At 43.1% G+C, this 18,405-nt stretch overlaps 1 protein-coding gene across 4 annotated transcripts in view; it reads left to right on the top strand.

Annotated features, from left to right (window-relative positions):
- Positions 1–11,430, top strand: part of ABL2 (ABL proto-oncogene 2, non-receptor tyrosine kinase) — a 96,974-nt gene extending 85,544 nt beyond the window's left edge. For all 4 annotated transcript variants that reach the window (XM_054711460.1, XM_008145895.3, XM_008145892.3 and 1 more), the window contains 6 exons: positions 1,342–1,519; positions 2,276–2,460; positions 3,337–3,489; positions 4,794–4,883; positions 8,884–9,057; positions 9,606–11,430. In XM_054711460.1, the coding sequence (XP_054567435.1) occupies positions 1,342–1,519; positions 2,276–2,460; positions 3,337–3,489; positions 4,794–4,883; positions 8,884–9,057; positions 9,606–11,329 (2,504 nt within the window). In that variant the 3' untranslated portion in view covers positions 11,330–11,430. The remainder of the gene's footprint in view (positions 1–1,341; positions 1,520–2,275; positions 2,461–3,336; positions 3,490–4,793; positions 4,884–8,883; positions 9,058–9,605) is intronic.
- Positions 11,431–18,405: the final 6,975 nt, after the last annotated feature.

Here is an 18,405-nt window from a genome sequence, read left to right as displayed (position 1 = left end):
TGTGGATACCGTCCCAATAGAACTTTTCTTGTTTTGAGGTAAACCATTCAGAGACCCAATTTTCCACTTTTTCGTACGTTTTGAAGTGCTGCTCAAAAAGTGCGTGTGCCATCGATCGGAACAAGTGGTAACCTTGAAGGAGCAAGGTCTGGTGAAAACTGGCGGGGGGGTTAATACTTCCCAGGCAAGATCTTTTAACGTGTCTTTAACTGTTTTTGAAGTGTGTGATGGTGCGTCATCATGAAGCAAAATTACTTTGCCGTGTCTTCTGGAACATTCTGGTCGTTTCACGATCAAACCATGGTTCAAATTGATTATTTGTTGTTGGTAGCCATCAGTATTAACGGTTTCACCTGGTTTTAGAAGCTCATAATAAACCACACCTTCCTGATCCCACCAAACGCAGAGCATTGTCTTCTTTCCAAAGTGATTTGGCCTTGCAGCCGATGTTGATGGTTGACCTGGATGAGCCCATGATTTTGTGCATTTGGGATTCTCAAAATAAATCCACTTTTCATCGCCAGTCACAATTCGATGCAAAAAAGACTTTCTTTTGTGCCGCTGAAGCAACATTTTACTAATGACTTTTCGGTTTTCCATTTGTCTTTTGTTCAGTTGATGTGGCACCCATTTTCCTTCCTTTAAAATCTTCCCCATTGCTTGTAAACGATCGGAAATTGTTTGCTGAGCAACATTAAATCTTTCTGCAAGTTGTTTTTAAGACACGCATCTTCATCCAATAATGCTTGTAATTGTTGGTCTTCAAACTTTTTCGGTTGACCTGGACGTTCTTTGTCTTTCACATCGAAACATCACTTTTAAAGCGTTTAAACCAGCGTTCACAAGTATCTTGAGATGGAGCATGTTCACCATAAGCTTCCCAAAATATACAATAACTTTCAGTAGCAATTTTCTTCAAAATAATGAATTAAAACTTCCTGCAAATGCTCTTTTTTTGGCACGAAATTCAACATTTTTAAGCATAAAAATATCTAATGATGTTAATACCTTCACAAAATTTGACATGAAGTTTTGAAGCTTGCAGTCAATACAACAAAATAGCATACATATAAAATCGCATATATATCAACATATGTGTAACTCCATCTATTGAAAAAAATTTGCATTATTAACTGGTACAACTAGTGTGTAATGGAAGTAGAGACTTCCTTATCAACCATCTTCTTAACTTGGCTATATTATTGTCAGAGAATGTGATGGCAAGAAGGGAAAAGATTACTGCCAAACAAGATTTTTTAAAATTGTTGATTAGTTTTGTCAAAGTTTTTTGGAATGTTTGAATATATACTAATAAAACAAGCTTTATTCTTGAATTCTCAGGTGTGTGTACTTTGGAGCCACCATTTTACATTGTGACTGAATACATGCCGTATGGGAACCTCCTTGATTATCTCCGAGAATGCAACCGAGAAGAGGTGACTGCAGTTGTACTGCTTTACATGGCCACTCAGATCTCTTCTGCAATGGAGTATTTAGAGAAGAAGAATTTCATCCATAGGTGTGTAAAACCTGAATATTGTCTGTGATAACCATGAAGCTACCTTGCTTATCCTGTAAATAAAGGGAAGAAGGCAAGAAGCTTTCTAGAAATTTCCAGATGACTCAGGAAAGGAATTTTTCCATTCAGGGGCCCATTATGATGTCATTTCTTAGTAAAGAACTTCAACACTTGTAGGAAAGTATCTGTTGCTCACCTCTAAAACCTATGCCAATGTGCAGTTGACTCTGGAACAACATGAGTTTGAACTGTGAGGGTCTACTTATACACAGATGTTTTTCAATAACTAAATATAGTACTGTAAATGTATTTTTTTCCTTCTGATTTTCTTTTCTTTAGCTTACTTTATTGTAAGAATACAGTTTATAATACATATATAGCTAACAGTAAGCTGCTTTAGTAGCTAAGTTTTTGGGGAGTCAGAAGTATACATAGATTTTTGGCTATGTGGGGGGTGGTGGGGGTAGTTTGGGTACCTCTCACCCCTGCATTAAGTGTCAACTGTACTTAATAGGAACCCATTTTCTGAAGCCTGCTTTATTCCAGCATCATGTAACTGCCTCTTGATAAGTATTCTACAATTGATATATAATTAGTGATTTTCTACCATGTTCGTGATTATCATAAAAACCTGCCATATCTGTTAAGCACTTATCAACTCTGCTTGAGGCACAAAGAACCCAGAATAGAGCCTTCGTGGTCACTTTCCACCTCATCTGAATAGAATCACATTAGGGTTGGTTCTCTTTCCTGCAGAGATCTTGCAGCTCGGAACTGCCTAGTGGGAGAAAACCATGTGGTAAAAGTGGCTGACTTTGGCTTAAGTAGATTGATGACTGGAGATACCTACACTGCTCATGCTGGAGCCAAGTTTCCTATTAAATGGACAGCCCCAGAGAGTCTTGCCTACAATACCTTCTCAATTAAATCTGATGTCTGGGGTAAGGTTGGAAGGAGTTTTTTCTGTATGTTATTTTATTTATAAATGCTCTTAATTCTCTAGAGCTTATCTTTTACATGATCAGTATCCTCTGCCTTTACCCCCACCTCTTCAATCATTCAGCAAGCATTTATTAAATACCTATTATCAGGCATTGTGCTAGGTGCTTAGCATAGAAGTGAAAAGAAGAAAATAAAAAGAAGTCCTGCTTCAAAGAGCTACAGTCTCAGCTTGCATTGGAGTTCTGATGAGCCTTTAAAGCTCCCTGTTTTCCACATTAGGTATTAGTGCTCGTTTCCAGAGTGCTGGGACACACAGAATGGCATCCTCTTTTCAAGAAAGGCATGCTGAAGTTTTAGCTAGGTTTATCCTGGTAACTGGTAACTACTGCCATGAATTAGTACAAGCCCAGTGGACTGAACCAGTCTGGAAATTTGGATTGTGGGCCAGTAGAAATAATTGCAGGATTCTAAGTCACTCTTTACCAGAAATCTCAAACTCAGAAATAACCTGTGACAGAATCAAGCAAATTCTTTTTTCTACTGTGAATTTTACCTGATTTCAAATGAGTTCATTTTTATATTTACTCCTCTAACATAATGTGATACTCATTAATTAGATCATAGATTATTCTAAGAATAGTTTGATTATGCCCCAGACTTCTTATATGGTCATAGTTTATTTTCCTTCATTGTAGTAAAGGAAGTCTAAATTAAAGGTGGGAAATATAAAGAAAGCCATCTTCCCATGACAGTTAGGAGGAATACTTTTGGTAATTGAATATTATCCAGAATTTGAAAGATAATTACCTAGTGGTATAAAATAATAATAAATCAGAGAAGAAACATTAAGCTCTTTTTTTTCGCCCCTTATGCAGCTTTTGGGGTACTGTTGTGGGAAATTGCTACCTATGGAATGTCACCATATCCAGGTATTGACCTGTCTCAGGTCTATGATCTACTAGAAAAGGGATATCGAATGGAACAGCCTGAAGGATGCCCCCCTAAGGTTTATGAACTTATGAGAGCATGTGAGTATTTTTGCATATTTTAATTTTGAGGGTCTGAGTCAGCAATTTGGGATGATTAGCAAAATTAGGAACATTTTTCCTCTTAATGTTGTTAGATGGAATCTAACCGCATGGCATATAAAGAGTTGGTCATTGATTAGCCAGTTGGCATGTCATATGCTATACCATTGAGTCTTACTGAATCCTAAGAATCATTGTCCATAGCTGAAATGTTGAGTCAGTTTCCCAGAAACACTTGCACATTTAGTCTATATTATGAAAGGCCAGTGGCCATAACGACCAAAGGACCGATCACCAGGAGGTGCATGGAGAACCTCTCGGGCGCTCCCCCTACCCCCACCCCCAGAGTGGTGGCAGCATCAGCGGAGCGTCGTGGGACGCCGGCACCGTCCGCGTAGCGTGTGAGGCGTCTCAGGGCGGCTAGGCCTAGGGAACCCTACATATGTCCCTGATGGCAGGCTAGGCCTAGGGGACCCTACACACGCATGATTTAATTGTGCGCTGGGCCTCTAGTGGGATAAGAGCCCTGGCCCGTGTGGCTCAGTTGGTTAGAACATCGTCCTGTACACCAGAGGTGGCAGGCTCGATTCCCAGTCAGGGCACATGTGGGAGGCAGCCAATTGATGTTTCTCTCTCTCCCCTCTCTCTCTCTTCCTATCTCTAAAAGTCAAAATATTTTAAAAAATAGAATAGTAAGAAATTGGGTTTGGAGTTTAGGTAGGGGAAATGATTGAAAATGACTAGATGAAAATGATTGCTAAAGACTGGTGAGAATATATGCACGTAACCTCAGTGATAAATAAACAAAGCATCTGACTCCTTGAAGATGGGAAGGTGGTAGTAAAGTGCAGTTGTGTGTGAGCATAAATCTTATTTTCTCATTGAGCATTGGCATTGCCTGCTGCCCTGTCTTTGTCAAATATGACTGCAAGCTCCTTTCGGATAGTCCATTGTATTTCTGAATATGTACAACTCATGATTTCTAAGGTTAGAGTGAGTTTGAAGACAGGTTTAACTTTTATTTTTCCAGTGAAAGAAAACTTGCCATTTTCTAAATTATCTTCCCATCCCTCCTCTCCCCTGTGTAGAGGGAATAGGAGCGGAGGCTGCATAGAGGGACTTGCTCTAGGAAGTGGGTTCCTTACCCTCTGAGTCAGACTGAGAGGCAGCGGCCTCACTATCATTGTGCACCTGCTGCAACTCTGCTTTAAGAGGCACGCGTCCTGATGCATGGGACTCACTCAGGCGCGCACTGGGTGTCCATTCCTGCAGCGGCTTTAGCATTTCCTCCTCTTGTTACGTAGGCTGGAAGTGGAGCCCTGCTGACAGGCCCTCTTTTGCTGAAACACACCAAGCTTTTGAAACCATGTTCCATGACTCCAGCATTTCCGAAGGTAAGAATCTGGTAGTTTATTGGTGGCTAGTTCTGGATAGTGATAATATTTCAAAAATGATGGACTTTTATAGCTTGGGACTCCATTTCAGGATATTGAATTAATTCTTGGCCTTCATCAGGGGTCCTCAAACTACTGCCCGCGGGCCACATGCAGCCCGCCGAGGACATTTATCCGGCCCGCCGGGTGTTTTTGCCGCCGCTGCCTGTCCTGCTTAGCAGCTGATTTAGCAGTGTGCATAGGAATTTGTTCATAGTTTTTTTTTTTTAAACTATAGTCCGGCCCTCCAACGGTCTGAGGGACAGTGAACTGGCCCCCTGTTTAAAAAGTTTGAGGACCCCTGGCCTTCATTCTTCTAGTTCTGCTTTTTTATTTTTTGCCTTTTTTAATTTCTTGTGTTTCTATCATTTTTAATATTAAAAGTATACTTTAATTGTAAATTAATTCAGTCTCTTCATAAAGAGTAAATTCAGTAGTTCTTTAAGCATTAACACTTATGTAGGGAAGAGAAAGGGGAAAAAATGAGTCTGAAAAATATTTCAACTCCTTGAATCATACCAGCAAAGGCAGAACTAAGTCATAAGAGCAATATCCAGAAATTTTATTTCTAAAAATAGATCCCAAGGAAATAATTAAGGGTGTGAACAAAAATTTAGCTACAAGAATATTCCATCAGAGTATAGTTTATAATACTGAAAAATTAAGAACAATTTAAATATCTAGTGGGCTGTTAATTATCATATTCATATAATTAAATATTTAAAATGATATTCTTGAATTGACATGGAGGGGAGTTTAGAATGAACATATACTAAGTTATGCTGTGAACAGTGAGAACCCTTATCTAAAAACAACAGTATGGACATATATAGGCAGTTTTCTACTTTTGTATATAATGCTTCTAAAATTGTCAGCAAATGTCAAACAGTAAACTTGTTATAAAGAGAGACTTTTCCTAACGGGCTAAAACCACAACATTCTTAGTTAAACTTGCCTATTAGACACTTTGATATAGTTCCAGAATGTTATACTTATTTCTCAAGTTTTTTCTTTCCTTCATAATTGAACATAGAACTTACTGCTTAAGTTCAAGTTTTAAAATATTAGAAGAAATCAGGCAAGTTGATTTTTGTCTGCTTTCCTCAGTGATTTATCATATCTAGGTGAGAAGAAGGAAAAGTGTAACATCAAACTGAATAGTAAGTGCTTACATTCTAGTTCTTTGATGTATGGAATTTCTACAGGTTGGGGAGGGCACAGCTGGCCCTTGGGCAGCTGCCTACCACCGAACTCTTCTTTTCTCTGTGTGCTTTTCCTGTGGTGTCAGAGTGGTAGAAGTCATGAATATCAGCCAAAGAGTAGGGTCCATTTCTTTAGTACTTTTGTGTCAACTTTTTTTTTTTTAATTTTATTTATTTATTTATTTATTTAGAAAAATTTCTTTATTGATTAAGGTATCACATATTTGTCCTCATCCCCCCATTCCCATCCCACACCCCTCCCCACACATGCCCCCACCCCCCCGTTGCCCTTAACCGCTGGTTAGGCTCATATGCTTGCACACAAGTCCTTTGGTTGATCTCTCCCCTTTACCCCCACCCTCCCCTACCCTCCCTCTGAGGCCCGACAGTCTGATCCATGCCTCCTTGTTTCTGGGTCTGTTCTTGTTCATCAGTCTATGTTGTTCATTATTTCCCCTAGATGAGTGAGATCATGTGCTATTAGAAATACACTTATAAGAACCGAAAATGAGACAAGCAATAATGGTTATGGTGACAGGCAAATAAATCAGTCTGTAGTGAGTTTCTTTCTGGGCCAACAGTTCTTTTGAGACCCAATTTCAATGTCCAACAGTTCCTTATGTGTACATGTCAGCACTGACATTTCAGTTCTGGATGGTGGACAAATGGTGGTAATGCAGGTCCGACTCTCTCTGGTTTGGTCCTGGGCAATCTGCAGTGATGCACAGCTGCTCCCTGCTAGTATGGGAAGGCCACGTTAGCGTCTTCCATCTCTGGACTGCTTTTGTGTCAACTTTTAACCTCTGTTGAATCCTGAGTTAAATATTTCTGCTTCTCTTGAAAATGTTACATCCTTTTAGAAAATTGGCCCTTAACAATTTTTAAGGCTAATTTTAATTCACTACTGCTAAATAAGAAACAACGTTATTCAACCCATAATTTGTTAAGCATTTAATCTGTGGCAAGAACTATACTAGATCTGAGGACACAGAGATAAGACACTTAAAGGATGTACTTATTAGTTGTAAGTGAAGGAACCCTAACTCAGACTTTAAGTAATAAGAGAAGGATTTATTGGCTTATGACCAAACCATGGGGAAACGGGGATGGTGCTCATCTCAGAGTCATTTGAAGCCATGGACTCAAGTAGCTTCAGGTCTTCCTCCTTACCCCTTCCTCTTTCCCAGAGCCACTCCCACCCAACATCTCTTTACTTTTGCTTCTGTGTTGATCTCTTTCTCAAAATCCTCCAAGTGGCTTTGGACACAGTTGTCAGCATCCTTGAGGAAATGTCTGTCTCCTAGCTGTTTGTATAGCAGTGTAAAAACGAAATCTCATTGCATTGCCTTGTATTATGTGCCATTTACCCACTCTTGTGGGATGCTAATTTTTAAAAATAATTACCAGCCCGGCCAGTGTGGTTCAGCAGCTGAGCATTGACCCAGGAATCAAGAGGTCACTGGTTTGATTACTGGTCAGATCACATTCGGGTTCAGTGCCCAATAGGAGGCAGCTGATCAGTGATATTCCTCTCTCATTGATGTTTCTACTCTCTGTCCCTCTCTCTTCCTCTCTCTCTCTAAAACTCAATAAAAACAGCCCTAGCTGGTTTGGCTCAGTAGGTAGAGTGTCAGCCTGCAGACTGAAGGGTCCTGGTTTCAATTCTGGTCAAGGGCACATGCCTGAGTTTCGTGCTTGATCCCCAATAGGGGACATACAGGAGGCAGCCGATCAATGATTCTCATCATTGATGTTTTTATCTCTCTCTCTTCCTTTCCTCTCTGAAATCACTAAAAATATATTTAAAAAAATAAAATAAAACTCAATAAAAACATATTTAAAAATAATTACCAAAAGATGTAAAATAATTACATAATTTCACAATTTAATTGATCCTACGGGCTTCATTTTTGTTTAGAAATGAATAGCAAATTATGTGTTTGTTTCAGCAAAAGCCACAGAAGCCATGGCCAGGTTTAGTCAGCAAAGCTTACTTACTAATGGCTCAACCTTTTTTCAAGAGCCTCATTTGCATGAAAGGGAATGTACCTACCCTCCTTTTTAGTACAAGGTGCAACTGAAAAATAAAGATATCTGTAGACATCTGTCTGCTTTGTTCAACTTCTGAATAGGGACATAGTAAGCAAGGATAGCTAAATGACCAGTAAGCATATGAAGCCATGCTCAATATCATTCCTCATCAGAGAAGTAGAAAATAAAACCATGAAATCCCTCTACATACCTACCCCAGAATGGCTAAAAGTAAAATCAAACAAGAAACCTCATAACATAAAATGGACGAGTATTCAGATTAACCAGAATTTTATATGTTGTTAGTGTGAGTGTAGATTGGTACAGGCATTTGGAGAGATAGTTTGGCAGGAAAAAGCTGAATTTATATGCACCTCATGACCACGCATCATGCTTATGCAATTGTGAAGCAAAAGATGTAGCAGAATGGTCCCTAGCAATATATTCATAATAGCCAAACACTGGAAACAAATAGGTGAATTTTGGTATATTCATTCTCACATTTGAACAATACACAGGAATGAGGAAAAACCTGCCACATGCAACAATATGGATGAGTCCACAGATGTAATGTTGAGCAAAAGAAGCCAAAAATAGAGTGCATCTCTGTGGTCTATTTATACATCTTAGTACTCTCTAGTTCTTCCGCAGTCGTACGCCTTTTCTGAAAAGAACTCCTGTGCTCTGTCATGAAGTTCTTTTTATCAGTCCCCTTGTCTTCCTCACAGAAGTAGCTGAGGAGCTTGGGAGGGCCGCCGCCGCCTCATCTGTTGTCCCCTACCTGCCCCGATTACCTATACTTCCTTCCAAGACCCGGACGCTGAAGAAACAGGTGGAGAACAAGGAGAATATCGAAGGGTCCCTAGATGCCACCGACAATTCTGCCTCCAGTTCAGCACCAGGTATGGGTCCCAAGGCAGGCAGAGTCAGGCTGCCTTGTTTAAAGAACCATGGGTTATGGTGCTTCTATTCGCACTTCCCCTGCCCGTCTTCCCCGAGGAAAGTGGCTGGCATCCATTTCACCTACCACTCTAGTCCTCAGCTCTGCATCACAGTGTTAGGAGTCCTGATCCATCCACTGGCATGCAGCTCTGCCTCCCACTCCATTCCCTTAGCTCCGGATTCCCAAATGCTTAGCTTCTTTGCAGTTCTGGCAACACTTCTTCAGTGAACCTGATATTGAGGGCAGTTTGTATGGTAGCTTTTGGAGAAAAGATGAAGGCCGAGGTAAACACCAGCAGGGTTTTTCTTTCCATTTACATCCATGTCACATTTGGAATACTGATCAATGTGAAAGGATAATGTATGTATTAGTTTCCTCTGAGTCCCTCCGGCTATCACCTGGCATTTAATAGATTCTGACAAAACTCTTACAGTTCAGCCGTAGTAACTCAAGTGTAACAGAGTGCCTCCTTGTCTTTCACATTACTGACTGGCCGTTTCTCATCAGGGCTCATTAGAAGTGCACAGGTCCCCAGTGGGTCCCCAGCACTGCCTCGAAAACAGAGAGACAAGTCACCCAGCAGCCTTTTGGAAGATGCTAAAGAGACGTGTTTCACCAGGGATAGGAAGGGAGGCTTCTTCAGCTCCTTCATGAAAAAGAGAAATGCTCCCACACCCCCCAAACGCAGCAGCTCCTTCCGAGAAATGGAGAACCAGCCCCACAAGAAATACGAACTCACGGGTAACTTCTCATCTGTTGCTTCTCTGCAGCATGCTGATGGGTTCTCTCTCACTCCTGCCCAGCAAGAGGCGAATCTGGTGCCCCCCAAGTGCTGTGGGGGGAGCTTCGCACAGAGGAACCTCTGTAATGACGACAGTGGCGGGGGTGGGGGCAGTGGCCCTGCGGGGGGTGGGTGGTCTGGCATCACAGGCTTCTTTACACCACGCTTAATCAAAAAGACGCTGGGCTTACGAGCAGGTAAACCCACAGCCAATGATGACACTTCCAAGCCTTTTCCAAGGTCAAACTCTACATCTTCCATGTCCTCAGGGCTTCCAGAGCAGGATAGGATGGCAATGACCCTTCCCAGGAACTGCCAGAGGTCCAAAATCCAGCTGGAAAGGACAGTGTCCACCTCTTCTCAGCCAGAAGAGAGTGTGGACAGGGCCAGTGACACACTTCCCAAAAAGTCAGAGGAAGGTGCTGCTCCAGCCAAGGAGAGACCAAAAGCCAAACTTTTGCCCAGAGGAACCACAGCTCTTCCCCTAAGAGCCCCCTCTGGGGACCCAGCCATTACCGAGAAGGACTGTCCAGGGGTGGGGGCAGCTGGCATGGCAGCTGCCCCAAAGAGCAAGGAGAGGAATGGGGGGGCACGGCTTGGCATGGCTGGAGTCCCAGAGGATGGCGAGCAGACAGGCTGGGCTTCTCCAGCCAAGGTTGCGGCCATCCTCCCCACCACTCACAACCACAAAGTGCCCGTCCTCATCTCCCCCACTCTGAAGCACACTCCAGCCGACGTGCAGCTCATTGGCACAGACTCTCAGGGGAACAAATTCAAGCTCTTATCTGAGCATCAGGTCACATCCTCTGGAGACAAAGACCGACCCCGGCGGGTAAAGCCAAAGTGTGCCCCCCCCCCACCGCCAGTGACGAGACTACTGCAGCACCCGTCTGTGTGCTCGGACCCCACGGAAGAGCCGGCCGTCCCGGCGGCCGGACAGCCCACATCAGAAACACAGGAAGGAGGGAAAAGGGCAGCTCCAGGGGCAGTGCCCATTGGCGGGAAAGCTGGGAGGCCTGTGGGGCCTCCACCTCAAGTGCCTCTGCCCACATCTTCCATCTCGCCAGCCAAAATGGCCAACGGCACAGCAGGTACTAAAGTGGCTCTGAGAAAAACCAAACAGGCAGCTGAGAAAATCTCCGCAGACAAAATCAGCAAAGAGGCCCTGCTGGAATGTGCTGGCCTGCTGTCCAGTGCAATCTCGGAACCGGTGCCCAACAGCCAGCTGGTGGACACTGGGCACCAGCTGCTGGACTACTGCTCAGGCTACGTGGACTGCATCCCTCACACTCGCAACAAGTTTGCCTTCCGAGAGGCCGTGAGCAAACTGGAGCTCAGCCTGCAGGAGCTGCAGGTGTCTTCAGCCACTGCGGGCGTGCCCGGGGCAAATCCTGTCCTTAATAACTTACTGTCGTGTGTGCAGGAAATCAGCGATGTGGTGCAGAGGTAGCCACTGTTAGACTACTGGGAGAGGCACATGTTTCTGAGGGGACGGGAAGGGACTTGTTTTCCTGTGTTCTTGTTTTCAAAAAATGAAAGACTGATACTTGAGTGTGTTTATGTGAAGTACCTCAGCTCTCTGAGATCTCACGTTTACAGGTTCATCTCAAAAGTAACAAAAAGCAAAACTCATAGGAGAGGGAAATTGGAGGGGACCGGGCGGTGGTGGACAGGATTGGAAGCTGCACTGGAATATCAGGGAATGTGTGTATGTGGCTGTGAAGAACCACACCCAGCCATTCTGACCTGGAATGGTGCGAGGTGGTTCGACAGGGCTGCCCTGGGCAGTGCCGTGAGACTGCCCACACAGAGGGAACTGGCTTAGGGCTCCAGTAGGTACTGATGATCATGTTCCACCTCACCAGGAAGTCAGTGGAACAGAAGAAAGGAAAGCTGGGAAGGTGCTAAGTGAAGTTTCATCCAAGGCTGTTGGAAGCAGCTATTAGCCTTGCTTCCCCAAGGTCATTTGCTGCAGTAAGAACTGCAAATCAAATTGCTGGAATTACAAAACCTACAAAACCGGAAAGGTGGCCCTATCTGTTGCTCCTCTCCTGTTTCCCATTGATGTGTTAATTGGAGCCGGAAGTAAAGAAATCTAGGAAGTACAGTCAGGGAGCTTGAAAGTTCCTAAAATCTCACATTGATCAGCACAAGTCACTTGTCCCAGTCTAGAATGTTGTTTCCTAATGGACCAGGATTATAGGGGTCTCTAGTGGTTCTTCTCTGCCCCCTGCTGGGCAGGCTGTCTTCCTTTATTCCTGCAACATTCAGGCATTAACCAACATTGATTTTGAAATTAGTGGTCATGGACAGGTTCTCACAGGGAATCCTTTTCCGATACAGTGCCCTGCATACTGACATACTAGTCAAGGACCTGGGAAGCTGTGTATTTCGTTATCAACTAAAATATCCAAGAAAGGGGCTCTTCTTGGAACCCAGCAGCCAGGCCGAGAGGCCTATGACCGAGGAGAAGCTGGTTTGGTCCTAGTGGCTGTTTCTCTGTACCTTCCCTTCATCACCTTAGACCCCATCTGGGTAGAAAGTAGAGAGAAGCACACACCCTCCTCTGGATTTCAGATGAATCACCCTAAATTATTCTCACATGCCTTTCTCCTTTCAGACCCCCCTCCCCAATCCGTGTGCTTGTTTGTAAAGATCACATTGGGAATATTCTTTGATATTTATTTCAATATCATATTTTAAGAGTGTATAATTGAAGGAGCACATCATTTCTAGGAAAAACCAATTAGATCCTGGAAATCTAATGACAGCCCTCAAATATACTTTGCCTTTGAAAAATAGGCCTTTTCCTTCCCTACTCATTCATAATTATGGAAGCTAATTAGGATCGCAGGGAGCTGAGCAGTATATATTATTAATATTCTCAATATCAGGTCTAATCCCAGTTACCAACCACTTCATTCTGTTTTTAAAGCTTTGTGACTCCCTCCCCCAAGGAGAACCCAATACAAAAAAATAAATTATTTTTTTCCTTCCAAAGGAATATTAACTTAGGAAGATAGGAATTCAGCATCGGTGAGCAGTGAATTTTCTTCCTGCCTCTGTCATCGATCCACTGTCAAGCCACAGCCCCATCTCTAAATCTGTTAAATGAAGGTAATGATACATGTTCTCATGGGTGTTTCACAAACAAGGGTGTAGTTCTCCCTCTGAGAGCCTCCCTACCAAGCTGTTTAGTGCAGTGGTGTTATGTTGAATGGTTTTCAGTCTCTCCTATGCTCAGTAGCAAATCATGAAATTTAGAGCTGTTGAGATTACATTAATCGCGCTAGAATACTAATAGGGAAAAACTATGTTTTGGACAGAGTTTGACATCTTTGACCAAGAAGGACATTTAGTTTTCATCAGAAAGAAAGGAAACCTTGATTCTTATCATGGCTGCTCGAAAGGAAGCCCGGCCAAGGAAGGACTTGAAGGGAGGGGACAGTCCTGGGCATTCCTTGCTGGGTGGGTGGTCTCGGTCTGATTCCTGAAGATGCAGCATAGGCAGCTAGTGATGTGCTCAGTCTCCTTGCAGCGGTTGGAAGAGAAGCTAGAGTTCCTTTCAATTCAATGTGGGTTTAAAGACCAACAGCCCCGCTCCTATCTCCTTCCTAGCCACTTCCCTTCATTATACACTTCCATAAACTTGAAATCGTTTTAGCAATTAGCCTTTTAAGGGTGGGGCAGGGAAAGCTAAAACTTCAGAATATTTTATGCTGCTTTTTACGTTTATCCCTGTCATTATGGGATGCAAGTTGAGGGATTATTATTGTTTTTCAGGGGATTTTTTTTTTTTTTTTACTAAGCAAGGGATCTTTCATCGAGAGCTCTGAGAATAAGCCTTGGAGGAACACTACTGAGTGTATTTAAGCTCCAGATTTCTCACCAAAATAGTCTTGAGGGTGGGGGCTGTGTCTTACTCAGGGGTGGCACCTGGCTCTATCTTGCCTACAGTAGGTGCTCAGTAAGTTAATGAGTTGCGTTTTCTCAACACTGTCAATAGTAGCATTGACTTTTGCAGCACCCCCATCCACATGATGCTTGAACTGTGGAACTTCAGGAGTTGAGAGCTCAGGGTTAAGGTTAAAGAGGCACTGTCAACTTATAAAAGTCTAATAGAGGTCTTTCCTTTTTCTACTTGAAAAGAATTAAAAAATAACCTTATGTAAATTTAAAAGTTTGAATTCAAAGCAGAGAAAACTGCTTTTTAGAAATTAAAAATGTAGTTTAATTCTAATTGGTTTAAAAGCAAAGCAGAGAGCAGGAGCAAAAAGACAATGTTGAAAACTTTCTAAAATGGTCATATATATGTATGTGTGTGTGTATATATATATATATATGTATATACACATATACATACACACACTCCTTTGGGCTATGACAGTTTGAATCCTTTCATGTACATATAATACAATTTCAGTTTAGATTTCCTACCTTAAAATGCAATATTTTGTGTAGAATACATCTTTATTGTGCTTTACATTAAGTATTTTCTTAAAAGGCTTTGTGTAAAATTAAAATGTGTGTATTTTCTATTGACTGCCATTGTAATTTTCAGAGATAAAGCCTTAAAAATATTGGCCCTAAGAAGTTCTTTCAGTGTTTTTCCAGATGACCTCTGCACATTGAGGTCTTTACGTGGAGCCACTTGCCCAGCTGCATTTTGGGGTTTAAATTAGAATTTTCTTATAATTCAATTGAAAGTTGGCTAATAAAGTAGTGCCCGGTTAAGGCATAGCCCATATTTATTTAAGTAACGTCATGGAGCTTTTGAGTTGAGGATATAGTATAGACAGTGATTAAGAGCTCAGACTCTAAAGCCAGTCCAGAAGGCAAGTCATTTAATCGTCCTGAGCCTTCGTTTCCTCATTGGAAAACCGGGATAATAATAGTAACTACCTCAGGTTGTCATAAGGATTAAATGATAATATTTTAAGATACTTAGCTTCAGTGCCTGGCACATAATGAGCACTTCATAAATGTTAATGACCACTATTATTATTAATAAACTTGGTCCAGTGAATCTTAGCCAGGAATGTGCAACAAAATCTTCTGCGTTTAAAAACAAAATAAAATCTGATGCATTGATGAGAATTCCCCGTGGGGTGAGGTCTCAGCCAGTGTGTTTTATAGGAACCCTGCCAGGTGTTTCCGACACCAGCACTGTCTGAACACTTACAACATCCCACCTTTTTCTTTATGGCTTCAGATCGGGAGAGAAGGTAGTTATGTGCTCTGGATCTCAGAGCAGTTATTTAGTGGCAGAGCCAAGGCTAGAGCTCACTCTCTTGACTTTCTGGTTGTGGGGGTCCCTCCGCCATCCTGCTGCCTGTGAGACACTGCAGAGGAAGTGGCTCCGATAGACAATCAGTCTGCACAGCGCTGCACACTCTAAAGCACATGCTGCTGGCACCCTCTGACCTTAAGGGGCTTGAATGTTGAGTAATGGCAATATAGCAAAGTAGGCAATCTTCAGAAGTCAGTAACTTAAAAATCTGTATGGAGTCATTCTTTGGGACAGACCTCAGCAGCACAGCAATCTGCACTTTGTAATAAATACCAACTTAAGTTTTAAAAAACCTAGTCCTACATTCCTCTTTCTTAAGAAAATAACAACATAAAAGTTTATTGTTCTGTGCCATTTTAATGACTGAAATAATGTATATGAAAGCACTTTGAGGAAAAAGTATCAAATGTAATATAACTATAATGTCATATTATTAAGGTCTATTTAAAAGTTAAAGCAGTTGGTTACATGCTGATCGACTTACTGGCTTTTACCTGTGTGGGACCTGAAAATGCAGGTCTCTGTAACTTACGACATTTATAAATATGAAATTGCTAAAGGACTATGTGCAGGTCTTTTACTGAAATTGTAGCTCAGTATTAAATAACTTCAGAAAACTGGGACCAACTTTCTGGTTTAGTTATAATCATTCAAAAGTAACAATGGGCACTCGCTCACAGCGGAGAAGCCCTTCCAGGCACCTTGGCGGAAGAAGGGGGCCCTGCTGGCTGTGAACATTTGTCCGCTGCATGTTCAGTCATCCAGCATCCTAAACGTGCGGCAGCAGACACATTGCCTGTTGATGTTGACAGTGTCTTTTTCAACCTATGTCCTGTGTGGGGGTTTTTGTTGTTGTTTTTCTGCGGGGCAGAGGGTGGGGGTGAGAGGAGATTGGATGGCTATAGAACCAGAGCGTTTAGGATTTCCTATCAGTTATAAATGAGCGTGACATTCATAATCCATGTTTATTTTTTCTAAGAAGAGTAGCTGAACATAACTCACCTGTTAGGTCATAAAATACCTATAAGAGAGTTAACTACATTGGTGGCCACTTTGACAGCTGCACTGCCTCCTATTTCCTTCCTTGTTTGCTACTGATGTCATCGCTCTCTCAGGCTCTGCTCCCACGGGAATTCACATTGGGCTGACGGGGTTGTCTGCAGGTTTGTTCTTGAGGACTTCTGGGTTTCAGCATTTTGCTTGCATTAATTTGGGATCCATCTCTCTACCCTTAGCCTTTATGACCAGTCCTCTTTATGTACTAGTAGGTGGGTCTCTAGACAGAAGTTTCTTCTAATGTATTTAATAGACTCCAGCTGTCTAGATCTCTGTCTTAGCTTCTGTCAAGCCAGTAGCTCTGTTCTTTTGTAAATCCCTGATTCAGTTTGAGATCTGTGGGAGCGAGAGAGAAAGAGAAAGGCAGCCCCAAGGGCACCTGACATCCAGGGAAGTTGCTGTTAGCCACAGCCTAGGCACAGGGGAGGCCTTGGGCGGTTCTAAAACTGTCCTACTGTTAACAGGACATTTATATCTTCGGGGTAGAGTTTCCGTTTTCCAACTCCCAGACTAAAAAAATCTATAATGTAAGGCTTGCTTTTTCGGGCAGGTAAATAGTGCCTGGCCTAACACTTACATTACCTGCTCTGTTACGAGGGCTTCCACTGCCGCCCAGTTCCCCTGTGTTACTGGGGGAGCACGGGGATTTCAGGGCTCTCAGTCACGGTCTGGGCTCCAGCCCGTCTCCCGTGGGGTTGACTGCAATGTCCAAAAAGCTGAGCTTCTGCTCTGGTTCTGCTGCCTCCCATGCCACCCACTGAGGTGTGTGTCGTGTCTTGAGATACTGTGTGTGCAGGGTGACTCCGTGTCCTGTTTCCACAGAATAGGACCCTGGGGAAGGCTTCCCCTGTGGTTATCGGGCAGCGTAGGGCAGTCCCAGGCTTCTCCCTGGGGGGCGGCCTGGGCAGCTCATCTTGCTTTTAGCTGACTTGGGGGGGGGGCGGGTGGAGGTCACTCCGAGAGGATTGTGCCTTCAAGGATGGGTTTCCTGTGTTGCAGAGGAAAAGACTTGTCATCCCGGTTGAAGTTGTAACGTTATTGAACTGGTAGGCATGAACATGATGGTTGCAGTGGCTCAGAGCCCTGGTCAGGGAGACTCCCCCCATTTGGAAGTTCTCCCCACACGGGCCATTGATCTTGGCAGACCACTGCTCTTCTCTCCGTCCTGCTGGTGAGGGGGGAAGGATGCTCTAACTGCACCCTTCCCTCCCTCCAGGTGCACTCACGTCTTGCTCCTGTGTACAGTTACACATTTGAAACTGTTTACCTCTCCTAGAAAAGTATATCCTTAACCTCCTCACTGCTGAACACAGTAGCAAGGCCCTGTTAACTCAACCCGTGGTCACAGGTGGTGTGTGCGCAGATCTTCAAACCTGCAGACCCTCTCAATCAGGGGTGGGGAACCTTTTTTCTGCCAAGGGCCATTTGGGTATTTGTAACATCATTTGAGGGCCATACAAAATTATCAACTTAAAAAGTATATTGCTATGAAAAAGCTTCTAGATTTATTGAATTTCTAGTTCCGCCTGCGGTTGCCCTGGCAGGGCCAGACCAAATGATAAGGCCGGCTGTTCCCCACCCCTGCTCTGTGGAAAGGATGGCTCTTGTAAGTTGAAAGGCTAGACCAATGGTTGGCAAACTGTGGCTCGCGAGCCGCAGTTTGCCGTTCTGTTGACTAATGAGTTTGCAGACCGCTGACCTACACTCTCGATTCCAATAATTACAGGCTGTTGTTGTTCCTTGTGATTAAGCCCCTATCCCAGTGGTCGGCAAACTCATTAGTCAACAGAGCGGCAAACCACGGCTTGAGAGCCGCATGTGGCTTGCGAGCCGCAGTTTGCCACCACTGGGCTAGACCAATACTGTCCTCAGACCACACCTTGTACCGCCCTCTTGTGTCTTGTCTTTGTTCATCTTTGTACTGAAAGCAGCAAGTTTCTGGGTCCTACCTGTCACTCATACTTCTGAGCTGTACACACAGGGCTTGAGGTCTTGGAGCATTCCAGTTACTTTTTTCGGATACAGTGGAAATGAACTGTCAAATGCTAGCAGACTTAAAGGAAATATAGTATGTATGGGTTGGAGCTTGTTTAGATTTGCTTCTGAGTCTTAAGATGGTATTAAATCATGTGTATAAGCACCATAAACGTTAGTTGGAGAATGGGACTTCTGGTTAATAA

The sequence above is a fragment of the Eptesicus fuscus genome, chromosome 22 (genome assembly GCF_027574615.1).
Source record: "Eptesicus fuscus isolate TK198812 chromosome 22, DD_ASM_mEF_20220401, whole genome shotgun sequence".
NCBI lineage: Eukaryota > Metazoa > Chordata > Mammalia > Chiroptera > Vespertilionidae > Eptesicus > Eptesicus fuscus.
Note: the sequence above shows the minus strand (reverse complement) of the source record. Positions and strands in the feature narration are given on the sequence as shown.